The following is a 24,604-nucleotide window of genomic DNA, read 5'->3' as shown; positions in this document are numbered from 1 at the left end:
AGCTGCACACTCCCTTGTCTATTGTGCATCATCTATCTTATAGAATCTTGAGACTCGTGATTCACAATATATTATCCATCCAGTTTCTTTAATTCATTTTTTTTGAGTAAATATATTTATCCGATATTTTCTTCTCTTCAGCAAGTCATTTTTCAACCAATTGCCAGTGCAATGGCTAGTTTCTAAACCAGCACCTATCCTGCTCTCTGACTAGTCACCAGAAGGTACAGGATCGCATCTTCGCAAGAACACCCCTCCCAATTTTCCTTCCCCCAATAGCAAGATGCTTTTTCTTCAATTGGCACCTCCCTACAGAGCATGGCTTACCTTGGAACCAGGTGGAGTGGAGAATCAAACCTCTGATCTCCTAACATGTGGTATTGTGAATCAGAGGTCCATCTTGTGTTTTGCACATCATTTAAGCAGTTTTAATATAAAACAGTTTGCAAAACAGACTATTATAATTAAAAAAGAGCAACTGAAAAACCCTTTGGAATGTTTTGAACAAAATAAAAGCAGGAACTGTAACTAGATTAAAGAAGCTGAAGATGGAAAGGCAGATAAACGATACTACAATGTCTCTCTAACTCTTCCTGTATCTATTTCATTTCTTAGACCTGGAAAAAGCGTTGGTTCATTCTGCGTAGCGGACGGATGAGTGGAGACCCTGATGTCCTTGAGTACTACAAAAATGACCATTCCAAAAAACCAATCCGTGTGATAGACCTTCATTTCTGTGAACAAGTCGATGCAGGACTAACGTTCAAAAAGAAAGAGTTTCAAGACAGCTTTGTGTTTGACATCAAGACAATTGACCGTACCTTTTATCTGGTGGCAGAGACGGAGGAAGAAATGAACAAGTGGGTCCGATCCATCTGCCAAATCTGTGGCTTCAATCAATCTGATGAGAACGCAGGTAACAAAATACACACCATTTTAAAATCTCTTGATCTGGCACATAGAGTGGAACTTGCTGGTTATATCACATGGCATACATTTCCCATTTGACAGTTACATGTTTGCTTCTTGGTTCCAACACATCAGCTACTAATAAATGCACCAGAACAGCACCATTATTTATTTTTATTACAGAATACAATTATTTTTCCATTAGGTTATAGTAGACAATTATTACAATGGGCTGGAAGTTGCTTTAAAAAGAATGGTGAGCTCAACGCTCACCGTTGTTAGTTGCCAAATGAAAGGGCAAGTTCTGGCATTTGCTCATGTGCAGACAAACGCGGAAATCCGGAACTTGCTCTTCTGGGTTTGCCGGCGATCTGACAGATTCGGGTTAAAGAGATATCACCGGCTGCAATCAACAGAATCAATGGACCTGCGCCAACTTGCTCTTCAGCCCAGCTGGAAACGAACTAATATCACCACAAAACAGGTGCACTTAAATATACCAGGCCTAAACTAAGTTTTAAATGTTTCCTTCTCTCTATTTAATTTGATACTTCTTACCCCATTCTTTATTTCACTGTCCATAACTGTTTTTACAAATGGTTTTATTGTTGTAGCTTTCACTTCCTGGTTTTTACGTTGCAGCTTGTACTTCAAGGTTTTGACTCTTGGCGGCTTTTCAAGGATGCTGCAATCTGGTCGAGGGGAGAGATCGATCCTCTCGCTTCTCCCATGGGTCCTAGCTTCACTGGAGTTACCTGGGTTCTTCTCAGCTTCCTATTAGAGGAAGTTCCCGCAGTAAAGACTGCGGTAAGTTAGTGGATGAGTGTAAATCTATGGAGTGACGTTTGTTCACTGCTCAGAGCAATTTACAGGCCAATACTTCATTACAAAATAAAGTTGGTTCTGAGAGGAGCACTGTGTAACTTAAAATACTCAAGTAGAATTTATCAAACGTTATAAAAGGAAAAACTATGCATGCAGGAAATCTAGAACAAGAACAGAACATGTTGGAAACACACTGCAGGGCTGCCAGCGCCTGAAAAGAAAGAAGATAGAATTTTGGGTTGAGACCTCGAAGGAAATCGTCCGAAAACACTTAATGTCTTTTCTCTCTTCAGATGCTGATGGGCAGTATTTTCTGCTTTCAGTTCATAAGTAGGGAGCTGGGTGTCACAGTGGGTTAACACACAGCTCGATTACCTCTGGGATGTGGGTGTGAATCCAGCATCTCAACCCAGTTCATAGTGGATATGGACCTATAGTTCAAAACTAGCATTCACGCACACACAAGTCATAAGGTGGAAGTGAAAAAAAATTCACAGTGATTTTCTGAGCTTGGAGCTAAGGCTATTAGTGCAGAGTACATGGAGTTTTATTTTGCTGCTGGACCCTGGAATGACTGATGGTGATACTGGGTGCAAAAAAATTGGAATTGTTCGATTCCCAGAATTGACAGCCTTCATTTTAGTGAGCACGAAATTCACCCAATTGTTTAGGATTTCATCAGTTACTTCCTCTTGCCAGATACTTGTGGGCCAATAAGATAATTAATAAAAGAAAAATTGCAGATCAACATTTTGCCAGAAAGAGAGGTAAAAAGGCGGAGAGGTTTAGGAGGGAATACCAGAGCTGAGGGCCAAGATAGCTGAAGGCACGGCTGCCGCCAGTAGTGGTGTGAAGGAAATCGGGGCTGCGGAAGAGGCCAGAATTGGAGGAATGCAGAGTTCTCGGAGGGTTGTAGGGCTGAAGGAGGTTACAGAGATAGGCAGGAGCAAGACCATGGAAGGATTTGAACGCACGATGAGAATTTTAAATTCGAGGCGTTGCTGGACTGGGAGCCAATGTAGGTCAGCGAGTACAGGAGTAATAAGTGAACGGGACTTGGTGCAAGTTAGGATATGGGCGGCAGAGATTTAGATGCGCTCAAGTTTATGGAAGGTAGAAGATGGGAGGCCGGCCAGGAAAGCATTGGAATAGCCAATGTATATTCAATAAATGTATATCCATTCAATATATGGATTGGTTTCACATCTTGAAGCAGTCCTGCAATATAAACCCAGCAGTAAACATTAACAAACCAGTTATTTTTGCTCCTCAATCAACAATGTAGCCCAGGGGGTGCACGGTTAAATTTTGGTGAGATACATTTGGCTACATTGTGCACCTGTATTTGGAGCTTAAAACAATTCTTTATTAATCACTTCCTTAAATGTTGCTCACAAGCAATAGAAAAACATTATTAGGAACAATCTATGAAAAGTAAATAGAATTTAAGTAAATGGAAAGGATGAAATTAAACCTATCAAATGTTGATATCAGACAATGATAAAATCTTTGGAAATATCGAGTATGGGAGGTCTAGGTTTGGATCAAAGTCCGTTATTTATCATTCCTGCTGTAGCCCTGTTTATTTGGCTGTACCTGAAACCAATTCATTTCCTAGCAACTAGAGAATTAGGCAACATTGAATGAAAACAGAATGAATCAGAAATAGCCACCATAAAATAGATCTTCCTCAGTTAGAAATTGCTCCATGTATCATATTTATCCATTGGCAACATCATGTACCCACTATGACCTTGCTTGTGGGATAAATGTAATGCATGGAAGGATTTCTAACCATCTAATGACAGATTGCATTTTTGATTTCAAAATTATTAAAAGTGAGAATTACAATCAGCAGCTATAACTGTTCCACTTGGCTACTGATCACAGGGTTCTGATGTTACCACCTGTGAAAAATGACCTGCTGAAATATTGGTCTTTGCTTTGTGTAAGTTAAAGAATTCCACGATGAACAAAAAGCTTTGAAAGAGATTGTTTTATCTGTGTACATATATAAATTTGATTATATAATGCATAACATGTGCACGCCTGAGAAGTTGATTGACAATTACCAATATGGTTTGGGATTGAATTAGGCACTGGAAGTTGTGTTGTTGTAAAAGTAGTTAATCTTAATTGCACATTTTTGACTTGCCTCATTAAGAAATGAGTTGCATAGTATCATGTTCAATCCCTAGCCTATGCCTAGTTATCTGATTTTAATCCAAATGTGAACCTCCAATACTCCACACCTTAAAAGATTTTATTAATGTCTGATATAGATTTAATGGACTTAATTTGATGTTTTCCATTTACTTTAATTCTATTTACTTTTCATAGCCTCAAGTGCTCATGAATGGCTGGGTTGACACTATAATTGTCTTATTGTCCTCACACTAGGCAGGGGAAAATAAACTAGGGTTCCCAATCGTATCACAATGAAGTGGTCCCTGCTGGAAGTGTACAATTGTAGCTTTAGGTGAAGGCTAGATCAAGTTCAGTTGCAACACCATCCACAAACCATTAACTCTTGACACTCATGTTCCCAGGCCACACATAAAGAATATCCACAGAGGTACTGATGGGATGCTTGGGAAAATGGATTAGACTTTAACTTGGGCCGCCCGGCGTCAATGGGGCCAGAAAATGGCTCACCACCCCATTTACACTGACACTTCGGCCTCCGCCATTTTCAAAGAGGCCTACCAGTGGGCAGCCGAAGCGCCCGTCTATTTCAGGCCGTAGGCCCTTCTAATGTGCAAATGGCGTACGTAGGACCCCAATTTCCATTTTACGACAGAACTGGCCGCAGCGTATGCCATGCAATTCTGTCCTAAAATTGCAATCGGGCTCCGGTGTATATGCTCCTCTGGGCTGCACAAAAATAAACGGGCTGCTGCACCAGATTCCTCACATCTCCACGAACAAACCCCCCAACCTACCTTTTTCAGCTTCAGCCCAATATTGCGCCGGCCCAGAGCCAGTGGGTTGCCGCAGGGTGCCTGTTATCCACCCACAGCCTGTGGGGGTATGGTAAGGACCCAGCTTCCAGTTGCCTCTATCAGCACACCAGCCGGTGCATTCCGCCAGTCAGCCAACCAATAGTCAAAATCTAGTCCGATGTCTCAAATAAGTCAGTGACTTCAAGGGTTGAAAACAAAGATTAAAAAAAGTTAACATCAGATTAGGATACAGACTTGATGGCCTATGTAAACTGGAAGGTTTAATGGAGATTATGGGCTCAATTTTAAAATCAAATTGCGGGTCATTGGGGGCGGGGGGCTGCGAAAATGGCAAAAATCCCGAGCGGGTTCGGAAGTTGGCTCCAACCCGCCGACTTCCAGGTTTCCCACAGACGCACCTGTGTGCGTGCGCTTCATGACTCCTGAATAGTTAAAGAACCAAATGTACCTCATTGAGGTACTCAAGGTACTTTATTTCTGACGTAGTAGATAATTAAAATGATTTTAAACTTATCTGGGCGGCTTTCCCACGGCTTCTGATTCATGCCAGGCATGAAGGGCCAGATCAGGCAAAAATAAACGAAATAAATTTAAATAAAAAACCATTGCACAAAGTTTAAAAAACAAAACAAACCTAACATTCTACCCTGCTCTGATGTTTCCCTCTCAGCCCATGATATCTCCCTCTCCGATGTCCCTCTCAGCCCCCGATGTCTCCCTCTCCGATCTCCCCCCTTCCCCCCCCCACCCCGATGTCCCTCTCCGATCTCCCCCGCCAATCTTCCCCTATCCCCCCTCCTGATCTTCAGCACCCTCCACTCTCTGTTCCAGTGCTAGATGACACCTCTCTCTCCTTTTCTCTCCCCCCACCTTGGCGTTGCAGCTCCTGTCAGCAGCCAGCCTGTCAATCAGCCTGTCAATCAGGCTGGCTGCTGGGCACGAAACCCGGAAACAACTTTAATCGCCATCAATTACATCGCGATCACATCGGAAAAGGTAAGTTTTTTTTTTATTCGGGTTTGCCACGCAAACCTAAACCTACACCCCCACCCTCTCCCATGCCATCCCGCCACCATTTCAAAATTGAGCCCGATGTGTCTTTGGAATGATTTTTAGGGATCTAATGGATGAACACTTGGTGAAACATAAAATGTTAAAAGACAATTCATTATCTGATCATAGAAAATATATTATTGTCATTGAAAGAGTGCAGAGGCAAGCAACAAAAGTTGGTTTTATTCCCTTTGGAAAAGAAGCTTTGAGGTGACTGTAATTTTCAAGGTGATGGAGTTTGAAAAAATTTCTGTTCATCTCAGAGTTCAAAAACCATGAAACCTAAATTGAAATTTAAGATGTTAGGAGAAGGGAGGGAGGTCAGATAGAACTTAAATAGTAATAGATTTATAGAATATATTTCCAGACAAGGCCATTGAAGTTAACGGTATACAAGGCAACTAGATAGGTTTCTGGAGAGAGAAGGGATTGAGGGATATGGCAAGATGGTGCTCTGGGGAGGGGGAGTTGAGATAAGTTTGAAAATAGGATGGGCTTATCATGGTATCATAGTATGGTATAGCACAGGAGGAGGCCATTCGGCCTATCATGCCTGTGCCGGCTCTTTGAAAGAGCTATCCAATTAGTTCCACTCTCCTGCTCTTTCGCCGTAGTAATTTTTTTCCCTTCAAGTACTTATCCAATTCCCTTTTGAAAGTTATTATTGAATCTGCTTCCACAACCCTTTTAGGCAGTGCATTCCAGACCATAACAACTTGCCGTGTAAAAAAAAATGTTTCCTCATGTCGCCTCCAGTTCTTTTGCCGATCACGTCCTCTGGTTACCGACCCTTCTGCCACCTAAACAGTTTCTTCTTTATTCTATCAAAACCATTCATGATTTTGAACATCTCTATCGAATCTCCATGCAGATCTTAACTTTTTTCTGTTCCTAAAATGTTCTTAATATTTGGGATTCAATTTATTTATTTCCATTCTGCTTTTACTTACAATTATAGGGAGAAAAATTGTATAGGGCCTATTATTGGGTGGGTAGCACAATTCATTATTACCCTGCACCCAATAGCCCTTGCACAGGCAGGACCAGACTTTAGTAAGGCCTGAGGACTTATCTGCAAGCAGCGTTGGAGATCAGCGTTGAATGAGGATTCCATGCAATTCGCACTTTCCACCAGCAGGGGGAGGCCCAATCCCTTAAAGGCAGGCTGTCTCTTAAAGGTAGCTGGTACCTGTTAGTGCTGAAAATAGCAGTCTGCTGTCTGAATGGCGTCAGACATCACAGATGCAGCTCCCGTCCTTATGATTACAAACTGATGAGTTATGTTAAAACATTGAATAAAGGTTGCGCATTACTAAATCCCACATCCTCCAATCTGCATGCCAGACCTCACCAAACTGCCGATCCCACATCCTCCAATCTGCATGCCAGACCTCACCAAACTGCGAGAGTGCGTGCACCAAGGTTCTCTGATGCATTAGAGGCCTTGGTGCAAGAGGTGGACAGAAGGACGGACATCCTATATGTGCAGGGAGGTGGGAGGGGCATGCGGCCCTCCAGACATATACCCAAAAAGCAGTGGGAGGCAGCGGGGGACGAAGTTAATGCCAAGCGCACAGCAACATGATCATGGATGCAGTGCAGGAAGAAATTCAATGCTTTGACATGAGTGGTCAAGGTGAGTGAGGTCAACTGTCAAGTGGCGTCCCCACCAACTGCATCACTAGCCACATCCACTGCTCTACACACTACACCCCCATCACCCACATACCGACAAACTCTTTCCATCAGTACTCACCTCTTCCAATCAGATGCTTCCTCTCACCCTTACACATTACCACTGTTTCAAGCCGCCCACGCACAACTCTCAGGCCACACACACTGGCAGCTATTCAACCATGACAAGCATATCACCCAGACACACGTCCCGCTTTCTTGCAGGAGAAGGTAGCACATATCAGGAGGTAGCAAGTGGCAGTGGCATTTAGCCGCTCGAGCCTGTTCCGCCGTTCAGTGAGATCATGCTGGACCTGTGACCTAACTCCATATACCCGACTTAGCCCCATATCCCTTAATACCCTTGGTTCACAGAAATCTATCAATCTCAGATTTAGAATTGACAATTGAGCTAGCATCAACTGCCATTTGCAGTAGTGTTCCAAACTTCTCCCACCCTTTGCGTATAGAAGCATTTCCTATCTTCACTCCTGCACGTCCTGGCTCTAAATGTTAGGCTATGTTCCCTAGCCCTAGTATTCAGTTACGAATGTCTCGGCACCAGGAGCAATAATCCAGCCACTAACCTGTAAATCTTGCATGATCCCTTTAAATAGTGCTGGTGGGGGTCCTCCAGGCACTCAGTGACACGTTTAGATTGTCAGGGTTAAGACTGTGCGTTGAGTGGAGCGTTAAGTCCCAAAATGGTGTCTATCACTTTAAATCAACATTGCACACTGATTGTATCCATTTTCCATGCTTCCGGCTTTCGTTATCTGCACCTGCACTAACTCCTATACCAAGATGGCGTCCAGTGCACGTCATGCTGGAAACATGCGCGTGCTGCCAAGCTGCCATCTTGGCACTTCAGGAGGCCATTTATACGGCCCTATTTAGCGCCCATAGTCTTTTGTAAAAAACAAAATGCTGCAAAATAAAAGACAGTATTTTTTACAAAACTAACGTTTTTATCCTCAGAAACAAGTGGATGCTGTTTTTGTTATTTAACCTCCCACTTGTTAGAGCATCAGTACTGGAGAGGTTTGGCACCAAGCACCATAAATACAGCTCTCATCTGTTCAAAGAGCAGTGGCTCGTTTTCTCAGGGGAAAATAGCCTGCACAGTTGATGATTTAATACTTTAAACATTAGACATCCTTGTGTAAACTGTACGCTGGTCCAGATTATTCAATAGTCTTCTGTTCTTTTTGTCCTTTAACTTATTGAATTATCCAGTGAAAACAACACACAGCATAAACCAAGTGACAAATGCTGTCCCCTTCTATAGATAAAGGATTTGTATACGGCACACAATAAAGTTTAGTTAACAAAGCTCTCTACATTCAACAAATCCTGAGTGTGAGATTTTCAGTGACGAGCTATAGAGCTGACAGCAGTGAGAGAAATCAAGGGAATTACCAGGAATTAATGTCACAGTCAAAGCAGGTGGTTAATTACAATTTCTTGCATTACATTCCCACAAATGCCAGGGAGCTAGTTGGTATGGTTAGTAACATCCAAAGCATTTGTTGTTTAAAATTAATCAAATGTTGATTAATAATTTGGCAAATTTAAGGTAATTACATTAAAATCGGCAATCCTTCAGTGTGCCCATTATCATACATTAACTGCACAGAGCACAGTAGCCATTATTGACTTGCATGATGGCTGCTGTCGCCCCTAAGAACCTCAAGATACACTAGAACCATTCCCACAATCTCCACATTGTGTATTGTAAAAATAATAGATACATACAAGTAATTTCAAAGCTGTAATCTCATCAGGGAGTTTGGATAATGTTTAGAAACTGCTTTAACTTTGTTCCCCAAGTTTCTGGTATTATCTGTATCCTTCAATGAGATTACTGTCTTGTAATCACTCTTAAATGTTTACCATTCTCTTTATACAGCAGTGGATCTCCCATGGTGTTGCTCTCCAGGGCCCAAGGGCTGGAATAATCAGAGCGGGAAAGGCGACTGGAAGGGCTGGCCAGAGACCAGGAAGAGTCAGTGTTGGGTCAGAAGGAACAGGCTAGAGATTCAATTGAATTGGGAACAAGTGTAATTGTTTTCAATTTAAAAGCAGAGCAGCAGGGGACCTGGAAGAAGGCCTAGAAGGGGTTGAAATGGGAAGGACAGACCAGAGACCAGGCAGCAGGCCAAGAAATGGGGATGAAGGTTAAGGAGGTGAAAGAGCAGAAGAGCTGGCAGATGGAAATGGGGAATCAATGGAATGCAGCTTCCAACTACACTGAGCTTTTGCATTGGAATTCCCATTAGAAATGTTTACATAGGCAATTTAAGTTAAAGAATTTTACCAAAAATCTGTGCTCAGATCCAGTTCTTTTAATTATATAATAATATATTATAATAATATATATATATATATATATATATATATATAATATAAATATAAATATTAAATCTACATTTGTTTTGATTCATGGGCATGAACAGTTATCTGACGCTAATTCCAGAGCTTTTCACTGTATTTTTCTATACAAGGTATTTTTAATAATCATTATATGGCAGATTTAATTAGGTCTTGTGCATATTTAGTTTTCTTAGCGGATTTTTATAAATAAAAAATTATGTTTTCATATAAATAAAAAATCTGCAGAGGAAATTATTTTTCACCAGCTGGGTTACGTAAGTATACAAAGAATGTAATTTTCCCTCAAGCATAGACTTTTCCTCATTTTTTTTCATAACAAAGCTCTGATGAATATGTGCCAAGGAAAGAAAATTATAAAGTAAGGCTGATTTTGTGTGGGTTGGGGGAGGTTGAATCAAAACTTCCAGGACCGCCCTCACAGAGCTCATACTTACATATTCAGCTTTTATCCCAATTGCTCTGTCTCTTGGGGTAAAGATCCACAGGTCCCAGCAGTTCTCTGGTACCTCTTGCAGGTGGCCATTCTTTATAACAAAAAAAACGGGAGAATGCTTGTTTTCTTCAAAATTTATGACCTGCGAATGAAATTGCGGGAATGCATGGCTTTAAAATATGCAATTTCTGAGAATGTAATTTTGTTAGCATGTCTTTAATGATGGACAAAATGGCAGTGTCCTGTTTTGAATTTTGATCCCGAAGTGTAAGGAGGCGATTTAGTTGTGTGAGACATTGCTGCCAAGCCTAATCCTGCTTGCACTTAATGTCCACACATGTGCTTTTTCCAGCAGGGATACTGGATGATAATCAAAAGCAGGAATCTTGCCTGAACTTTTTCTTCCTCCCTAATCAAAGAAAACCAATGTGACTTGTAGTGCTCCTGGACTATTTTAAATAATTACCAGTGACTCTTCTCTGATGATGTTCACTGTGAATTCGAGGGTACACTGCTTTTCGTCCATGGGCTCGCTAAACCCCAAAAGCAACCATCCCACCTGTTTTCATTAAAACCCAAGATACCCCTCTCTTTCTCCACCATCACCCCCCCCCTCCCCCCACCCGACTGAAGAGAACCTCTCCCTCTCTTAAGAGTTCCCCACCCCCTCCTCGTCCTCACCAGGATCTCTGTCTACAATCTTGCATCAGTGTAATGTTCTCACATGCTTTCTCTCACTCTCCCTTGCTCGCTTTCTCCTTTTCTCCCTCAAGAGGGTTTATCCCCTAATACTTTTTCTAGCACCATTCCCAACAGCAGATATCTATCTTCTCTCCCTGTTCTCTGGGCCAAAGCTAAAATAAGTAAACAAATTTGGGAATTCATTCATTGGAGACAGAGCGCTTTCCATGTCCATATCGGGGTCATAGTTGGATATATGAGGAAAGAAGCACATCTCTTTGTGCATGTGTTGGCTCCTGGAAATTGTCTTTTACATCAGAGAACAGATCCCTGCACATATACATTTGTTTGTTCATATTAGAACCATACAAAAGGACCTAAAATGTGGGGAGTCAGCTGGCTAGGTAGTGAATTTTGGAAGTGAGGGATCAAAGATATGCTCAGAGTCCAGGAGATTCAGGGGCCTGGCGGATGCAATGTGCTATTTGTGGAAGGACAGGGAAAGTTGTTGAAACTGACTTTCTGCATAAGTTTTGGATTTCTTTTCTGAATTGCTGAATATGTCTATTTAATATATAAATGTTAGTTTTATTTTGGGGGCTATTTTAGTGGAACTATCATAGAAAGAAAGAACTTGAATTTATATAACGCCTTTCACAGCCCATTTGCGCGCTGCAAGGTCCCACAATCAGCAGTGCGATAAATGACCACCTAATCTGCTTTGGTTGAGGGAAATGTATTGGCGAGGATACCAGAAGAACTCTAGTGCTCTTCTTCGAATAGTGAGAGGCCAGACCTTGGTTTCATGTCTCAACCAATAGACGGCATCTCTAACAGTACAGCACTCCCTCAGTAAGCTAGATTATGTGCTCAAGTCTCTGGATTGGGGCTTGAACTCATGACCTTCCTACTCCGAGGCAAGAGTGCTATTGCTATGATTTGGTCATTTCCAATCAGGAACTACACTGCAGAGATCTGGGGCATGCTTTTAACATTGAAAAACAGGTGGGTTGGGGGCGGGGGGGCATTCAAAATCGAAACCATTTCAGACCCACCTCCAACCCACCCATTTCCAGTTTTCACTGGGGTGAGCGACCAATTTCAACCCTTGGGGACCGGCATTCCCGGGCCTTCTCCTTCATGCCACATGAAAGGAGGCGAGAAGGCCTAAAACTGCAGCTAAATGCCTTTCTGGCGCAGCTTGTGGGCGCCCAGCCCCAATAAGTGTACCTGCAATGACTCCCCAACAATCGGGAATCCCCCCCACTCCCGATCTCCAACACCCACCCCCCAATGATCACAGTACCCCCCCAATCCCCATCAACCTCCCCCCACAACAATCGCAGACCCCTGCGTTAAGCCCCGACCCCCCCCCACCCCACGATTGTGGACTCCCGCAATGACCCCCGATCCCCCCACCCCCTCCCCCCATGACTCACCCCCGATCCCTCTCCCCATGACTGACTCCCTCCTGTGCCTACCATGCCCCTGTGCTAACCATGCCCCCCCCTCCATACAATCAAAGACTTACCTGAACACGTCCTCTCCCTGGCTGCTAACCCGTACTTCCGGGTTTCCCATACGCTATTTGATCTTCCCGCCTCTTTCCCAGCTCGGGGTCAAAATCATGCCCCTGGGATCTGTTTACTTTCCGGTTCTGCAATCTGATTGATCAGAGGGACGTTACATTAACAAACACATTCACACAGAAACAAAACTTTTAATAATATAAATTCAGATATCTGAGCTGCAACACTTAGTTGTAAATTTGTTAAATGGATCTACTCTGTATATTAGAATCTAACAGAAAGCCTGTTGCAGAGAGGACTATATTGTAGATACTGGCCTTTTTTGTACTTACCATTAATATAATTATTCCTGAGTGCTCCACTTACTGTTTCAATGTAATTTATCCCAATTTATTCCCCATCATTAAAACCATTCTGCCACTGCACAAAATATTAATGCAGTCTGTGCTATTCTCCATCTTTCATGGTGTATCTTGTTATGGAGCACAGCTATTAATGCAGGGAGCATCACTTCAGTAAAGAAGCTACTCCTTAAGTTCCTAAAGGCTTTTTACTAAATGATAAATAACAATAATTTCTTTGATTTTTATTGTTTGAATCATCTTGTCTTTTTACAGTTCTAATTATTAATTAGGGCTGTAGGACTCTTCTTGTGCCACTAAATCCATGGTCTAATTTACAGTGTTGGAAAAGACAGTTTGTACCTTAATTGTCATCCATAAAATTGCATCACATTGCAGTGATAACACTGATCCATCTCAGTGTGGTTGGCAAACATCCTTCAAGGCATTGAATTGCTGCAATAAATATATTTTTAAATTTGCATTGCTGATCTACTTTTGTGATGGCAACTACCTAAATTACACTTTGTGCTCCAGTAATTTGTGCTTAAATCAGCCCCAGACTGTTTTATGCAAATTTTCTTTCATGAGGGAGCCAGAAAGAGTACAAGTAATAGTACACCAGATAATATTGGAGTTATGGGTGTGTTGTACAGAAAGGAGTAAGATTTTCATTGTTCAATATTTGTTACAAAACAGTAAGCATGTTTATAAAGAATATGTTTGCAAGTTCACTACAAATCGTGAATAGTGAACATTTCAATTCAGACGTCCTATGTGGGGTCTCTGTTAATGATCAAGCCACAATCAAATGTTGCATCAAAGGTGAAGGATACTGCAAGAAGGACTCAGAATAATATTTTTTAAAAGTACTGTCCGCCACAGGAGAGTATATATTCGCATAATATTTTCTTTTGGATAATTAGTCTGCTCAACACTGAAGTTGAGTGGGGCAGGGTCTTAGGCACTCAGCTTTTTCAGATCACGCAACATCATTTTTGAGTATCCGGTGACTGGGCGATGCAATAGACTAGTCCACTAGCTTTTGACCTTTTGAGACCTGGGTTTGAATCCAGCCCAGGGTGCTGGCCGGAAGGAAACAGAATCAACCCATTTCCTCATGCTTGTGAATTCATAACATTAATTGGAACTAAATTGATAATCTTGCTTCAAGCAGCTGTAAAGATTGTTGATATGGGAATTGAAAATGTCATAATCATTCCTTTTGAGCTTGAAACAAAGGTATTTTCTCAGGAAACAGGAGAGGGCTCTATACTCAGATGCTTGGACCGCATGCCTAACATGGGAAAGTGTCTCATTCCTTCGCATCAACATCCCTCACTTTGAGCTCAAATGTTTAAGGAAGGAAAAGAACATTTTGAAGTATTCTGGAAGCGAGCATGAAAAAAGTTTAGGGAACACAACCATCCCATTATGGAGCACAGCTAACTATGAATTAAAAAGATATAAAAGTAAGGAATATTTAAACATCATCTTTTACCACAAGGAACTGGTTTTATATGTCTTTTGTGGTGTATTCCTTTATCAATACCGGAGGGAATGAGCTGGGGAACGTGTGGATTCTTTAATAAAGGAGTTGTGAACAATGTATATTATTTCAGAGGTTTGTAATGCTGTGTACGTCACTATAAAAGAGAAATTAATAGGTACTATGTAATAACATTTTGATTGCCTATAATAAATTGGTATTGCCATTGTTCTTAAAAATAATAGTTGGCAAAATTATTTTTGCAAAAATCATACTCTTGAAAGAGCAAAGTCTGATTCAGGCTGTACAACAGGTAACATGATACATTTGCTATGCAGAACAATAATGTCCTTTAGTGGAGAAAGACATTCTGAAAATATCCTGTAGGAACTACTGCTGATTAGCTTAGCTTGATCTGATAGCTTCACAGGCACTTGGGTTTATCTTTAAATGTTTTCTGAAATGAAGATTAAAATTGAGAGGTTTATTTTTTCTACATTTTGAGTTTCATTTCCCTTTGTCATGTGCGAGATAATACATTTGCATAAAATTTCTCTGCACTCTCTTCAATGCAGTTGTTGACGCGTTTACTTTAAACAGTTTAACAATATTATACACAAAGGAACTTTGCACAAACTTGTTAATCACTGCATTATGAGAAGAAATTAAACCCTTTGGGTTGGATTTTCCTCCCAATTACTGCCCATTTTGGAGCAGACTTGGAACATTAAATGGAATAAATGGGTTCTTAGAGGCTACCGCATCAAATCAACAGCTAAAAAACTACACCTGAATGACTCTCCCACAAAAGAACACCATGGAAAAGAGAAGACACAACTACTTAAAGTTTTGGATGACTTTAACCTTTGCAGCACACCTTTAAGAAACTACTTCCGATTTCATCAATCGCTCCTGGTATACGTTACATGGGTGGAGTCTCGGGCAGAAATGATGGGATTTAGGATGAATGATGTCCTAAACCCATCCTTTGAATAGCAGCACACAGTAGAGGGCAGGCATGTTTTAATCCAGCCAACATGTCCGTCAAAGAACTTAATGGAACGCAGCATGGATGGATTCCTGGTGAATCCAAGGTCCACCCCCAATTCTGGTCTGCTGGGCAATCAATCCAACCTGCGTTCACCCTCATCGTTAGAATTTTGGGGCCTGTATGCTGGGGAGGAACAGGTGATTTTGGACTTCTGGCTCTGAAAGCTCTCCACCACTGGGGGTTTTTCTCACCTCATGTCTGGGACTAATTGATAAAGATTGATTGCCATGATTATTCAATAATTCTATTATCATTGTATTATGCGACTATCTGGATGATAGAAGGTGAACGAGATGGACCTTGGTCTTTTTTCATCTAGCAATCCCTATGTTGCTATGTATTTTTTGTGTGCCTAAATATTCTAATCTTGTGCTGCTTCTAGTTGCTTGCCAGTGGCAGAAATAAGTCAGGTGGCTGGCTGCTGGGTGTCAGTGAGACCCAGCACAAGGAGATATGAAGCCACCTCATGCTAGGTCATCCGATCCCTTGCAACAGATGCCACCATGTCCAATACTGCAGTGACTGGCCAGTCCCACCCATTTTCTGGCACACCTTCTATTGTTTGGGTGGGGGAGGGCAAGCTGCATGTGGCTTCACCCTGAAAGGCAGCAGCCTGCTCTGTACCTACTTCAGCCACGTCGTGCTATGTGGAATCTTCATGAGTTGGTCCGCGTGGCAGCGTGCAGCTACAAGGGAAATGAAGCCCTGCACGTGGATCTTTCGATCTGATCCCGTATTATGTTGAAGTTAGACAAGAGAATCGGTTTTATATAAGAGCCCAGTCTGAGCGTTCGTGGGAGATATTCCAAGTGGCCTTACAACCTCTGGCAATGGGGAGTGCTGTACATTCTTGACCAGCAATTTGCAGGTTTGTGCCAAGCAAAAATTAAGCAGCCCCTTTTAAATACCAGCTGCAGTATTATGGGCTGAGGTTGTGTGCGATTTCTTGCTCCTCCCACTCGCAGCTGAGTGCAAGTTCCTGCTAGCAGGCCCAATTGGAGCCAACAGTTCACTACGCATAATTAATTAGGCCAACCTTGCAAACTTCAGTGAAGTCAGCCCAGTGTGACTTCAGGGATGAGAAAATTTACTTTTAATGTGTTAAGAAAACAGCCAGTTATCTTCTTGGAAGCAACCAGTAGATGTCCCTTTGTCTGTGTAATCCCTCCATCACTTACAAAATCTACTTGCCTGTTTCATGTCACGATTCATGGGATGGAATTGTTCACTCTCCAGTCTATGGGGTTAGTGATCCATCTCCTTTGCTCTGCTGAGTATAGCAGCTCCTTGGAATGAAGGTCGTATTTTCTCCCATTCCTCACTAGCCAGACATTGATCCAGATTTGGATCCACAACTTTAACACACCTCGAAATGAATGTAAAATATTTAGTAGCATTATTCTGAAATCTCTAGATATAAATTGGGACAGATAATGCAGTCCCAGCAAAACACTGCCAGGACTGCTGGGTGCTGCATGTGCCTGCACCCCACTGAGCTGACCTCACCCAGTAATGTGATCTTGAGCCCTCAATCCAGTGAGGTGCATTGGGACCTGCAGCTTGCCTGCCAAATTTAAATGAGGACAGGGCCTGAAAATTGCAGGGGCCTCATTGGTGGCCAACCAGTGCGCTCTGCCACCATCGGGCCCAAAGTCAAAATCGACCCCTCTTTTATTTTAACTTTTTTAAAGTACTTTTTTTTCTTCTTGCAGCACAATTGAGTCACAAACATAACACCAGCTGCAGGCATATAACAGTTTAGTATAAGATCAAGCCAAGATAATCTGTCTGGTTTTACTCTACAGCTGAGTCAAGCAGACTACTAAGTTTAAAACACAGCAGCTCAGTCAGAAGCTGTAGAGACAAAAAACAAGTCAATGTAAACAAACAACTTGACTTTTCAGGTTGGTCCCTTCTTGAGAACTAAGAAATAAAATATGAGCAAGTATATTAAAGGGAGGTAAGGGGAAAAACAAATTTTAAAACACAGAGAGGAAGTAGCAGCGGACTGATCATTAGATGATGTAATAGATCAGGTTAGTGAAGCAATGGAAAGAAGCAGTAAAGAAATTGATGCCATTACAGAAACAAAGAATAAGTGAATATTTAAGGGAGTGAGAGGCCTGTCCAAGAAAAGACAAGAAAATTGGAAAGATGGTAAACACAGAGCTTGTGGATTGGGTTTGAAATTAAAACATAGAATGCTGTCAAAGTACAGTAGTTTCATCAACTCTGAAAAGTAACAACAGGTTAATGCCAAGGGCGCAGCTCCCCTCTCTCCTCCCTCTCCCGCCCAGCATTGAGTTCTGGTGGAGGATTTCTCCCCTTTCAAATGTCAACCTTTTCCCCTCCCTTCAGATACTGTTAGACCCACCCCACATTAACGGCAGACCTTAGCTATACCCTTCAAATCTTTACAGCAGGAGTTGAAGTTCCTGAAGTCAATGTTCAGGCAGTGGAGTTCCCAAGAGAAGAATTAGATGCAGATCTTGAGCCTTCAACAAAATTATGTTTTCTAGAGAATTTTGGACTCTCCAATATAAAACAAAACCTTTCTCTAAAACATTAGTTTTATTCTTTCTGACTGATTAAGTGTTGACCAATCACATTCCAGAAAAAAATCTCCAACACACAGCTGCCATTGCACTTCCTTCCTGACTGAACCTCACCTCAATCTCCATATCAGCAGCAACCAGCAGCAGCAGAACATGGGAAATGCTTTTCTGTGTGATGGGTTCAGTTAAGAGGGGTGCTTCTGCCAGCAGTGGCCCTGAACATTCCTGCTACAAAAACCAGCAGCATTGTCTCTTTGTTCACCTAATTCCTAATTGGCAGATCAACTGTTCTGCTAGCAGGTTTTTCAAGCTGCCCTATCTGTTTGATTCTGCGGTCAGGTTTTTTGGAAGTGAACACTTTTCGTTACTGGTGCTTATCTGTGGTTCTCCTGGGAGCAGAAAGGAGGATTTCTGTTTCGACATATCTCAAAACTCACTATGAGCAATGCCATGGGGGATCCACTTACTTTTCATAAAATTTGTTCTTGGGTAAAATTCTATTCAATCTATTATACATCATATAGGGAGATGAAAAGCTGCTGACGGTCAGCTGATATTATGATGTTATGAATAGAGTGGGACATCCCCTAGATAACTAATACAATAGATTGCTGACTCATGTTGTGTAATAGAAATCTGTGATTATTTGGAATAGCTCATTATGACATGTGTCAGACTTGGAATCAGTGGGAAAAATATTTGTAATTGCCCCTTTAAATTTTCATTGTATATTTTCATGGTATTTCAATAAATGGCAGTCCCTAGAGATGTTTGGAAATGACACTCCAACTGGATTGCACCAGTGATAAAGATTGTATGAGACACCTGACTCTTTTCCTGACACTTCTTATCGTTCTTTAGGTTTGACCATCAGGGGCAGTCCATCCTATTGCTGTAGTGAGGGGAGTGGAGGTGTGGTTCCTCATGTTAAGTCTTTTTTCCAACTTTCCTCCAATTTTATTTTCAGGCCCTATCATAGCAGGAAGTTGGCTGGCCTCTGAGATTCCAATTTAAAGCAATGTCAGGAGTGTCATGAACAGAGTCAGGTGTCTTCAGAGCTTCATACTAAGGTGCAAGTTTAGATCACTGCCTGCAATATAGTTGCACTGTTGCTTTCAAAAGTCCTTAGAAGTTCTTTCCTGAAGGCAGTGACTCGCGCTGGGGTTAAAGTTCCATAAGCGGCAATGGACCTCCAGTATCTCACCCAAGAAACCTGTTCTTAATCCCAGTTAACTATCGGCAAAGTTCTGCCTTCAACGAGAATTGATTTAGCTACTATATTTCCTCAAAATTGAGTCATTTAATAATATTTTATGATTTTTCACAGTTTTGTAATTTTCCTTTCCAGTGCTACAAAATTCAGAAGCATTATTTTTGTAGGTGTTATTGCACAGGAAACTTGTTCACTCTGGATTCCAGAAACATCCAGTCTGGCAGAGTGAATTCCAGTTTGACCATACAAATCAGCTAATAATAAAAAAATTCTGCGAATTGGTGCAAAAAAATAAGAATTATATTAACTGCATTCCTGCAAAGTGTTGACATAGCGTCGAATAAATGGTAAACAGCCAAGAGGCATGTGTGCATAGAATTATAGAAAGGTTACAGCACGGAAGGAGGCCATTCGGCCCATCGAGACCGTGCGAGCTCTCTACAAGAGCAATCCAGCTAGTCCGACTCCCCTGCCCTTTCCCCGTAGCCCTGCAAGTATGTATTCTCCCCTTTTGGATGTGCACAACTTAGGCACAATACAAATATGACTGACACCTCACCCTGTAATGACTGTATTTACCTTTTGTGTTTTAAAATAATGTGATATTCTGTCCTAGAATATCAGAACAATAAAGACAAATATCTGACTGCAGCAACAAGAGGCAACCTTATCACTGAGTCTGGAAGGCAGTGGTAGTGTATATACTACCAGATGAGATCAAAAGAATGTTCTAACAAGCTGGCATAAGGTCAGGCTATAGTGAGGCTTCTCTGTTACCTCAGTTATACTTACCATGCCCGTTTCATACTGGTTCCAGCCTCTAGGGTGCTAAAAAATCAAACCAGTTAACCTGGCTTCTTGCCTTGTGAGGCGGTGCACTAGAAGCTATTTGCTTCCAGGGCTTATTGCCTCGTACTTGAAACCTTTAAGTAAAATTAAAAGTAATAGTTGCAAATAACATATTACAAAGTGAATAATAATTTTTTTAACTCGTGATGTGATGCAAAATCTAGAATGATGATCAAAGTAATTGACTGTTATTGGGATGTCACATGTATTTCAGAGATAGCATTGTGGAACCAATAGCTCCTTCCATGTATTTTAAATCTGTTGACATGTTCAGTCAATCTGAACTGTGACATTGAAAGGCTTATTCATTAACTCTAATGAGGATTCATAGACAGAAGATTAAATGTAAGAGATTTAGGGAAGAGAGCAAAAGTTGGTTTTTACACAGAGGGTTGTGAGGCTGTGGAATGCACGACCAGAATTAGTGATTGAAGCAGAGATCATGTTGACTATTAATAATAGGTTAGATAGGTGGCTGAAGGAAAGAGAGATAAAGGGATATGGGAACAGGATAGGAACATGAGATTAGGACTGCTCTTGTGGAGGATAAACACCGAATGGTGGTGTAATTTCTATGTAACCAACCACAGTGTCTCCTGAGACTCACATTGGAGATTTCCAAACATGGTTTTCTTCTTTATGCAGAGCCACAGAATTTACAGCACAGAAGGAGGCCATTTGGCCCTTTGTGCCAGTGCTTACTCTTCAACTGGAGCAGACTGCTTGAATCTCATTTCCGTGTCCTTTTTCCATAGCTTTTTATATTATTTATTTTCAAATCCATTCCATTTCCCCTTTAAAAATATATTATTCTCTGCCACACTAGCCATTGATGGTAAAGCAATCCAAGTTCTTATAACCCTCTGTGTCATCTTTTTTTCTAACTTTTTTTGTCCAAGATGCACTACTTCTCATTTCTCTGCATTGAGCTCTATCTGCAAAATTTCAATCTGCTAACCTGTATATGTCCCACCTCAATCTTTTACATTCTTACTCACAGTCTGCCATTCCCATAATTAATTGCTACCAGCAAACTTTGATATAATTCATCTTGTGTACATGTCTAAATCACTTACATAAATGGAAAACAAAAGAGGTGCCAATATAAATCCCTGGAGCAGACCATAGAACCATTGAAAAGATACAGCACAGAAGGGGGCCATTCGGCCCATCATGTCCGCGCCAGCTCGAAGAACAAACAGATGCCCATTCTAATCCCACCTTCCAGCACCGGTCCATAGCCCTGCAGCTTACAGCACTTTAGGTGCAGGTCCAGGTACTTTTTAAAAGAGTTGAGAGTCCCTGCCTCTACCACCAATTCGGGCAGCGAATTCCATACACCCACCACCCTCTGGGGGAAAAAGGTTTTCCTCATGTCCCCTCTAATCCTTCTGCCAATCAGCTTAAATCTATGTCCTCTAGTTCTTGAACTCTCCGGTAGGGGTAACAGACCACTCCTCACATCCTGCCAATCTGACAAAAATCTATATATATTGTATTCCCTTTATATGCTTTATGATTTCCACAAAAAAAGTCAATTAAATTATTCAAGCACGACCTGTCCTTTACAAATCCGTGCTGACTGTCCTGGATTAGTTTACTAATTTCATCCCAAATTATTCACGGGGGCACACGAGAGATCTCCCGATTTCAAATATTCCCGACAGTCTGAGATGTTTTATATCCGGGCCCGATGACTTATCTATCTTGAGTTTTACTAATTCTTTTTCAGAACAAATTCCTCTTCTATAGTTATCGTTAATAATTGATCCATATGGTCCTCTAATACATTTACATTATCACTTTCACCATGCAAATATTTAATATCTCCTCCACTGTTAGATTCCCCCCTTCATCCCTGAGTGGTTTTAACCTCTGTTTAATCTTTTACTTTTATAAAAGCCCTTACTATTTCCTTTAATATTGTCTGCTAGTCTTTTTCAAGTTCTCTTTTAGCCATTCTAATCTCCTATTTCACCTTTCCACTACACTTTCTAAACTCCTCCTAATTATCTTTAGTATTGTTTGCCCTAACTTAATTCTATGCCTCTCTTCTAAGTTTCAGTTTAGTTTTAATCTACTTATCCATAGAAGAATTCTTTGATGGATCCCTTTTCACTTTATAGGAATATATTTATTTTGTAGTCTATCAATTTCATAGTTGAAGATTTCCCACTGCTGATCTGTTGACATGTTGGCTAACTTTTCTGCCCAGTTCATTTGGGCCAGAACCTTTATTATCTCGCTGAACTTTATCTTTTTCCAGTTCAGCACCCTTATCTTTGGTTCTACATTATGCTTTTCTCTTCTTATATTGAACCTAACTACGTTGTGGTCACCTTTTCTCAAATATTCTCCTACTCTACATTAGTTATTTGTCCCACTTCATCCCACCAGAACTAAATCAAGCAATGCTTCTTGCCTCATTGGTCTACAACATATTAATCTAGGAAACTGTCCTGGATGCATTCTAAAAAGCAATCTCCACTTTGACCACATGCATTGCCTTTATTTCGGGCTATCTTGGACTAGTCAAAATCATCCAATATCATTGCCCTGTTGCTCGAACATAATTCTGAACTGTCTTCAGATTTCCCCCTCTATCTAACTCCATTGTTTTTAATGTTTTTTTCTGCTTAATTTTTATATTTTGGTGCCTCATGTTTGTTCAGATTTTCCTGATTTTATTTTTTATCACCATCCTAAGAAATAGTTAGCCCAACACCATTGTTGCTGCTTACTGCATATAAAAAGATACATCAATGAAGCCACTTGCAGCCTTGCAGCAGCCTTTAAATCAATTGTTATTGCGTGTCTTCCGCTTAACTTTTACATTTTGGTTCCTTAAATGTGCTCAGAGTTTCATGTTTCTTTTAAAACGCTGGTGAGAGATCTCTGACTCACATTGAGCAACACTGCAGGAGATCTGTTAATTTAATTACAATTGCAAGTTTTTTGTACACAAATTAATTGCTTTTGCCCTATTCTTACATGCAAAGCAATTTGTCTTTTAAAATAATTTTACATGAAAATGTATTGATTGCAAACTCTGGTGTGTGTTGTTTTCTTTTATTAATGTAAGAGTACTTAGCCTAGATTTTCCACCATGGGTGCAGTTTAGATCCTAGTGATTTAGAAGCAGGCTTTAGACAGACTCAGTTGGAAGTGCTGCTGTTTTGCACTCAATTTCCCAAAATCTGCCCAATAACATAGCTTAAGATGCAGTTCTGTATGGATGCAGAGAACATATTGGTGGTGGGAGCAAAAAATACAGTGTAAGGGAAATTTAAAGAGAAGGTGCCTAACCAAACACAGGAACTTCAGAGGGTGTCAGTGAGCTTGATGTGACAATGCAGGGTGAGTCACTCATCACCGATGAGGAAGACCAAGTGGTAGGTGAAGAAGGACTGGCTGTTGTCATGTGTAGATACAGCATGATCATGGGCCCTCCTGAGCTTTGAGATTCACAGAACCACTAACAAAACAGAGATGCTTCACAAGGATGAGCTGGTGAGCTTCAATGCATGAGACAATATAGCCTGATCTGGATAGAATTGTAGATTCAGCCACCTAGTTGGGCAATGTTGTGTAGCAAAGATATACTGCTGTGCAGAATGCCATTGAGCAGCATTCAGCATCAGTGGCATTTGTGGGGAGACTTCGATCGTGCAAGTGGCAAGTACAGTTGCAACATCTCTGAATTAAATGGTTGCACGTATTGGATGGTTGCACATGGCAGGTAAGAAGTTTTATTTACTGCGTGTCACCACCAGTCCTGGTATTATCATGCCTGTTGAAGTCTGTTGTCTTCTGCAATGCAAAGAACAGTATGTAGTGCTTGACAGAGAAGTAAGAGCTGGATAAAGTGTGTATACTGTCAGGTCTGGTAGAATGAAATGTAATATACCTTGCCAGCTGGACATAGAGAAGCAGAGTCAATCCTTTTTTTTGCAGTTAGTTCTATGTATGCTTGAAGATAGTGCAAGCAATATCAAAAGGGTTAAGAACTGGTGCTTTGCTTGCCCTTGAATGGCGCATCCTTTCATTGGTCCCCCTCTTCTTCCCAGCACCTCAGATAGAGAGATTCCCATTGGGAAACTCATTGGTGCCAATAATGGAGCTGGAAGGGGGAGGGATAAAAATAAAATTAAATCAATTTGGCACAAAGGCCTTTGAAAATCTAAATTCCAGGATGGAAAAAATATGAACAACTAATAAAAAAATGCCCTCAGAACTGCTGCATGAATCTCCTTTCTGCCTATTAAATTTACTTCTCTGTACTTCTTGGTGCCTAGCAACCCTGGACACTCAGTTATAATGAACAGTGGGTTGAAGTGACTTATGAGCAGCATAAAAATCAGAAACTGACATGGGAGGTATAATTACATCAATCCCATGTCATTTGTGTTTAATCTGCAAGTTCCCGCATGTTTCAAGGGGAGTTTCCTCCACCCGAGTGTTTGGCCATCCGAAATGACCGTAATGTGCCAAAGGGGAAGAAATCTGGTATTAGAGCTCTCCAAGCCTTTTGCCTGTGCATAACATCCCATGCATTGTGCACAGAAGGTGCTACGGACAGGAAAATCAGTCCATTGAGTGAACAATCTGTCTCAGCTGCTGGTAAGCAGGCCTGCCTTTTTGAGCC

At 41.3% G+C, this 24,604-nt stretch overlaps 1 protein-coding gene and 1 long non-coding RNA gene across 6 annotated transcripts in view; one reads left to right on the top strand and one right to left on the bottom strand.

Annotated features, from left to right (window-relative positions):
- The window catches only part of gab2 (GRB2-associated binding protein 2), a 312,357-nt gene that overhangs the window by 195,117 nt on the left and 92,636 nt on the right, over window positions 1–24,604 (top strand). For both annotated transcript variants that reach the window (XR_010963264.1, XM_067986246.1), the window contains one exon: window positions 616–916. Coding sequence is in view for 1 of the 2 variants with exons in the window: in XM_067986246.1 (XP_067842347.1) it covers window positions 616–916 (301 nt within the window). In the remaining variant the exon portion in view is untranslated. The remainder of the gene's footprint in view (window positions 1–615; window positions 917–24,604) is intronic.
- Window positions 503–17,147, bottom strand: LOC137322974 (uncharacterized). 4 transcript variants are annotated; one of them, XR_010963267.1, is made up of 6 exons: window positions 16,534–17,147; window positions 12,464–12,596; window positions 10,253–10,393; window positions 9,318–9,409; window positions 4,677–4,875; window positions 503–1,945 (listed from the first exon to the last, which is right to left on the bottom strand). It is a non-coding gene; the product is annotated as an uncharacterized lncRNA (long non-coding RNA). The 4 variants fall into 4 exon arrangements; XR_010963265.1 differs by lacking the exon at window positions 9,318–9,409; XR_010963266.1 differs by lacking the exon at window positions 9,318–9,409 and having other exon boundaries at window positions 503–1,711.

This window comes from Heptranchias perlo, chromosome 6, assembly GCF_035084215.1.
Source record: "Heptranchias perlo isolate sHepPer1 chromosome 6, sHepPer1.hap1, whole genome shotgun sequence".
Lineage (NCBI taxonomy): Eukaryota > Metazoa > Chordata > Chondrichthyes > Hexanchiformes > Hexanchidae > Heptranchias > Heptranchias perlo.
The sequence above is the reverse complement of the archived record's forward strand: the minus strand, read 5'-3'. Positions and strand labels throughout refer to the sequence as shown.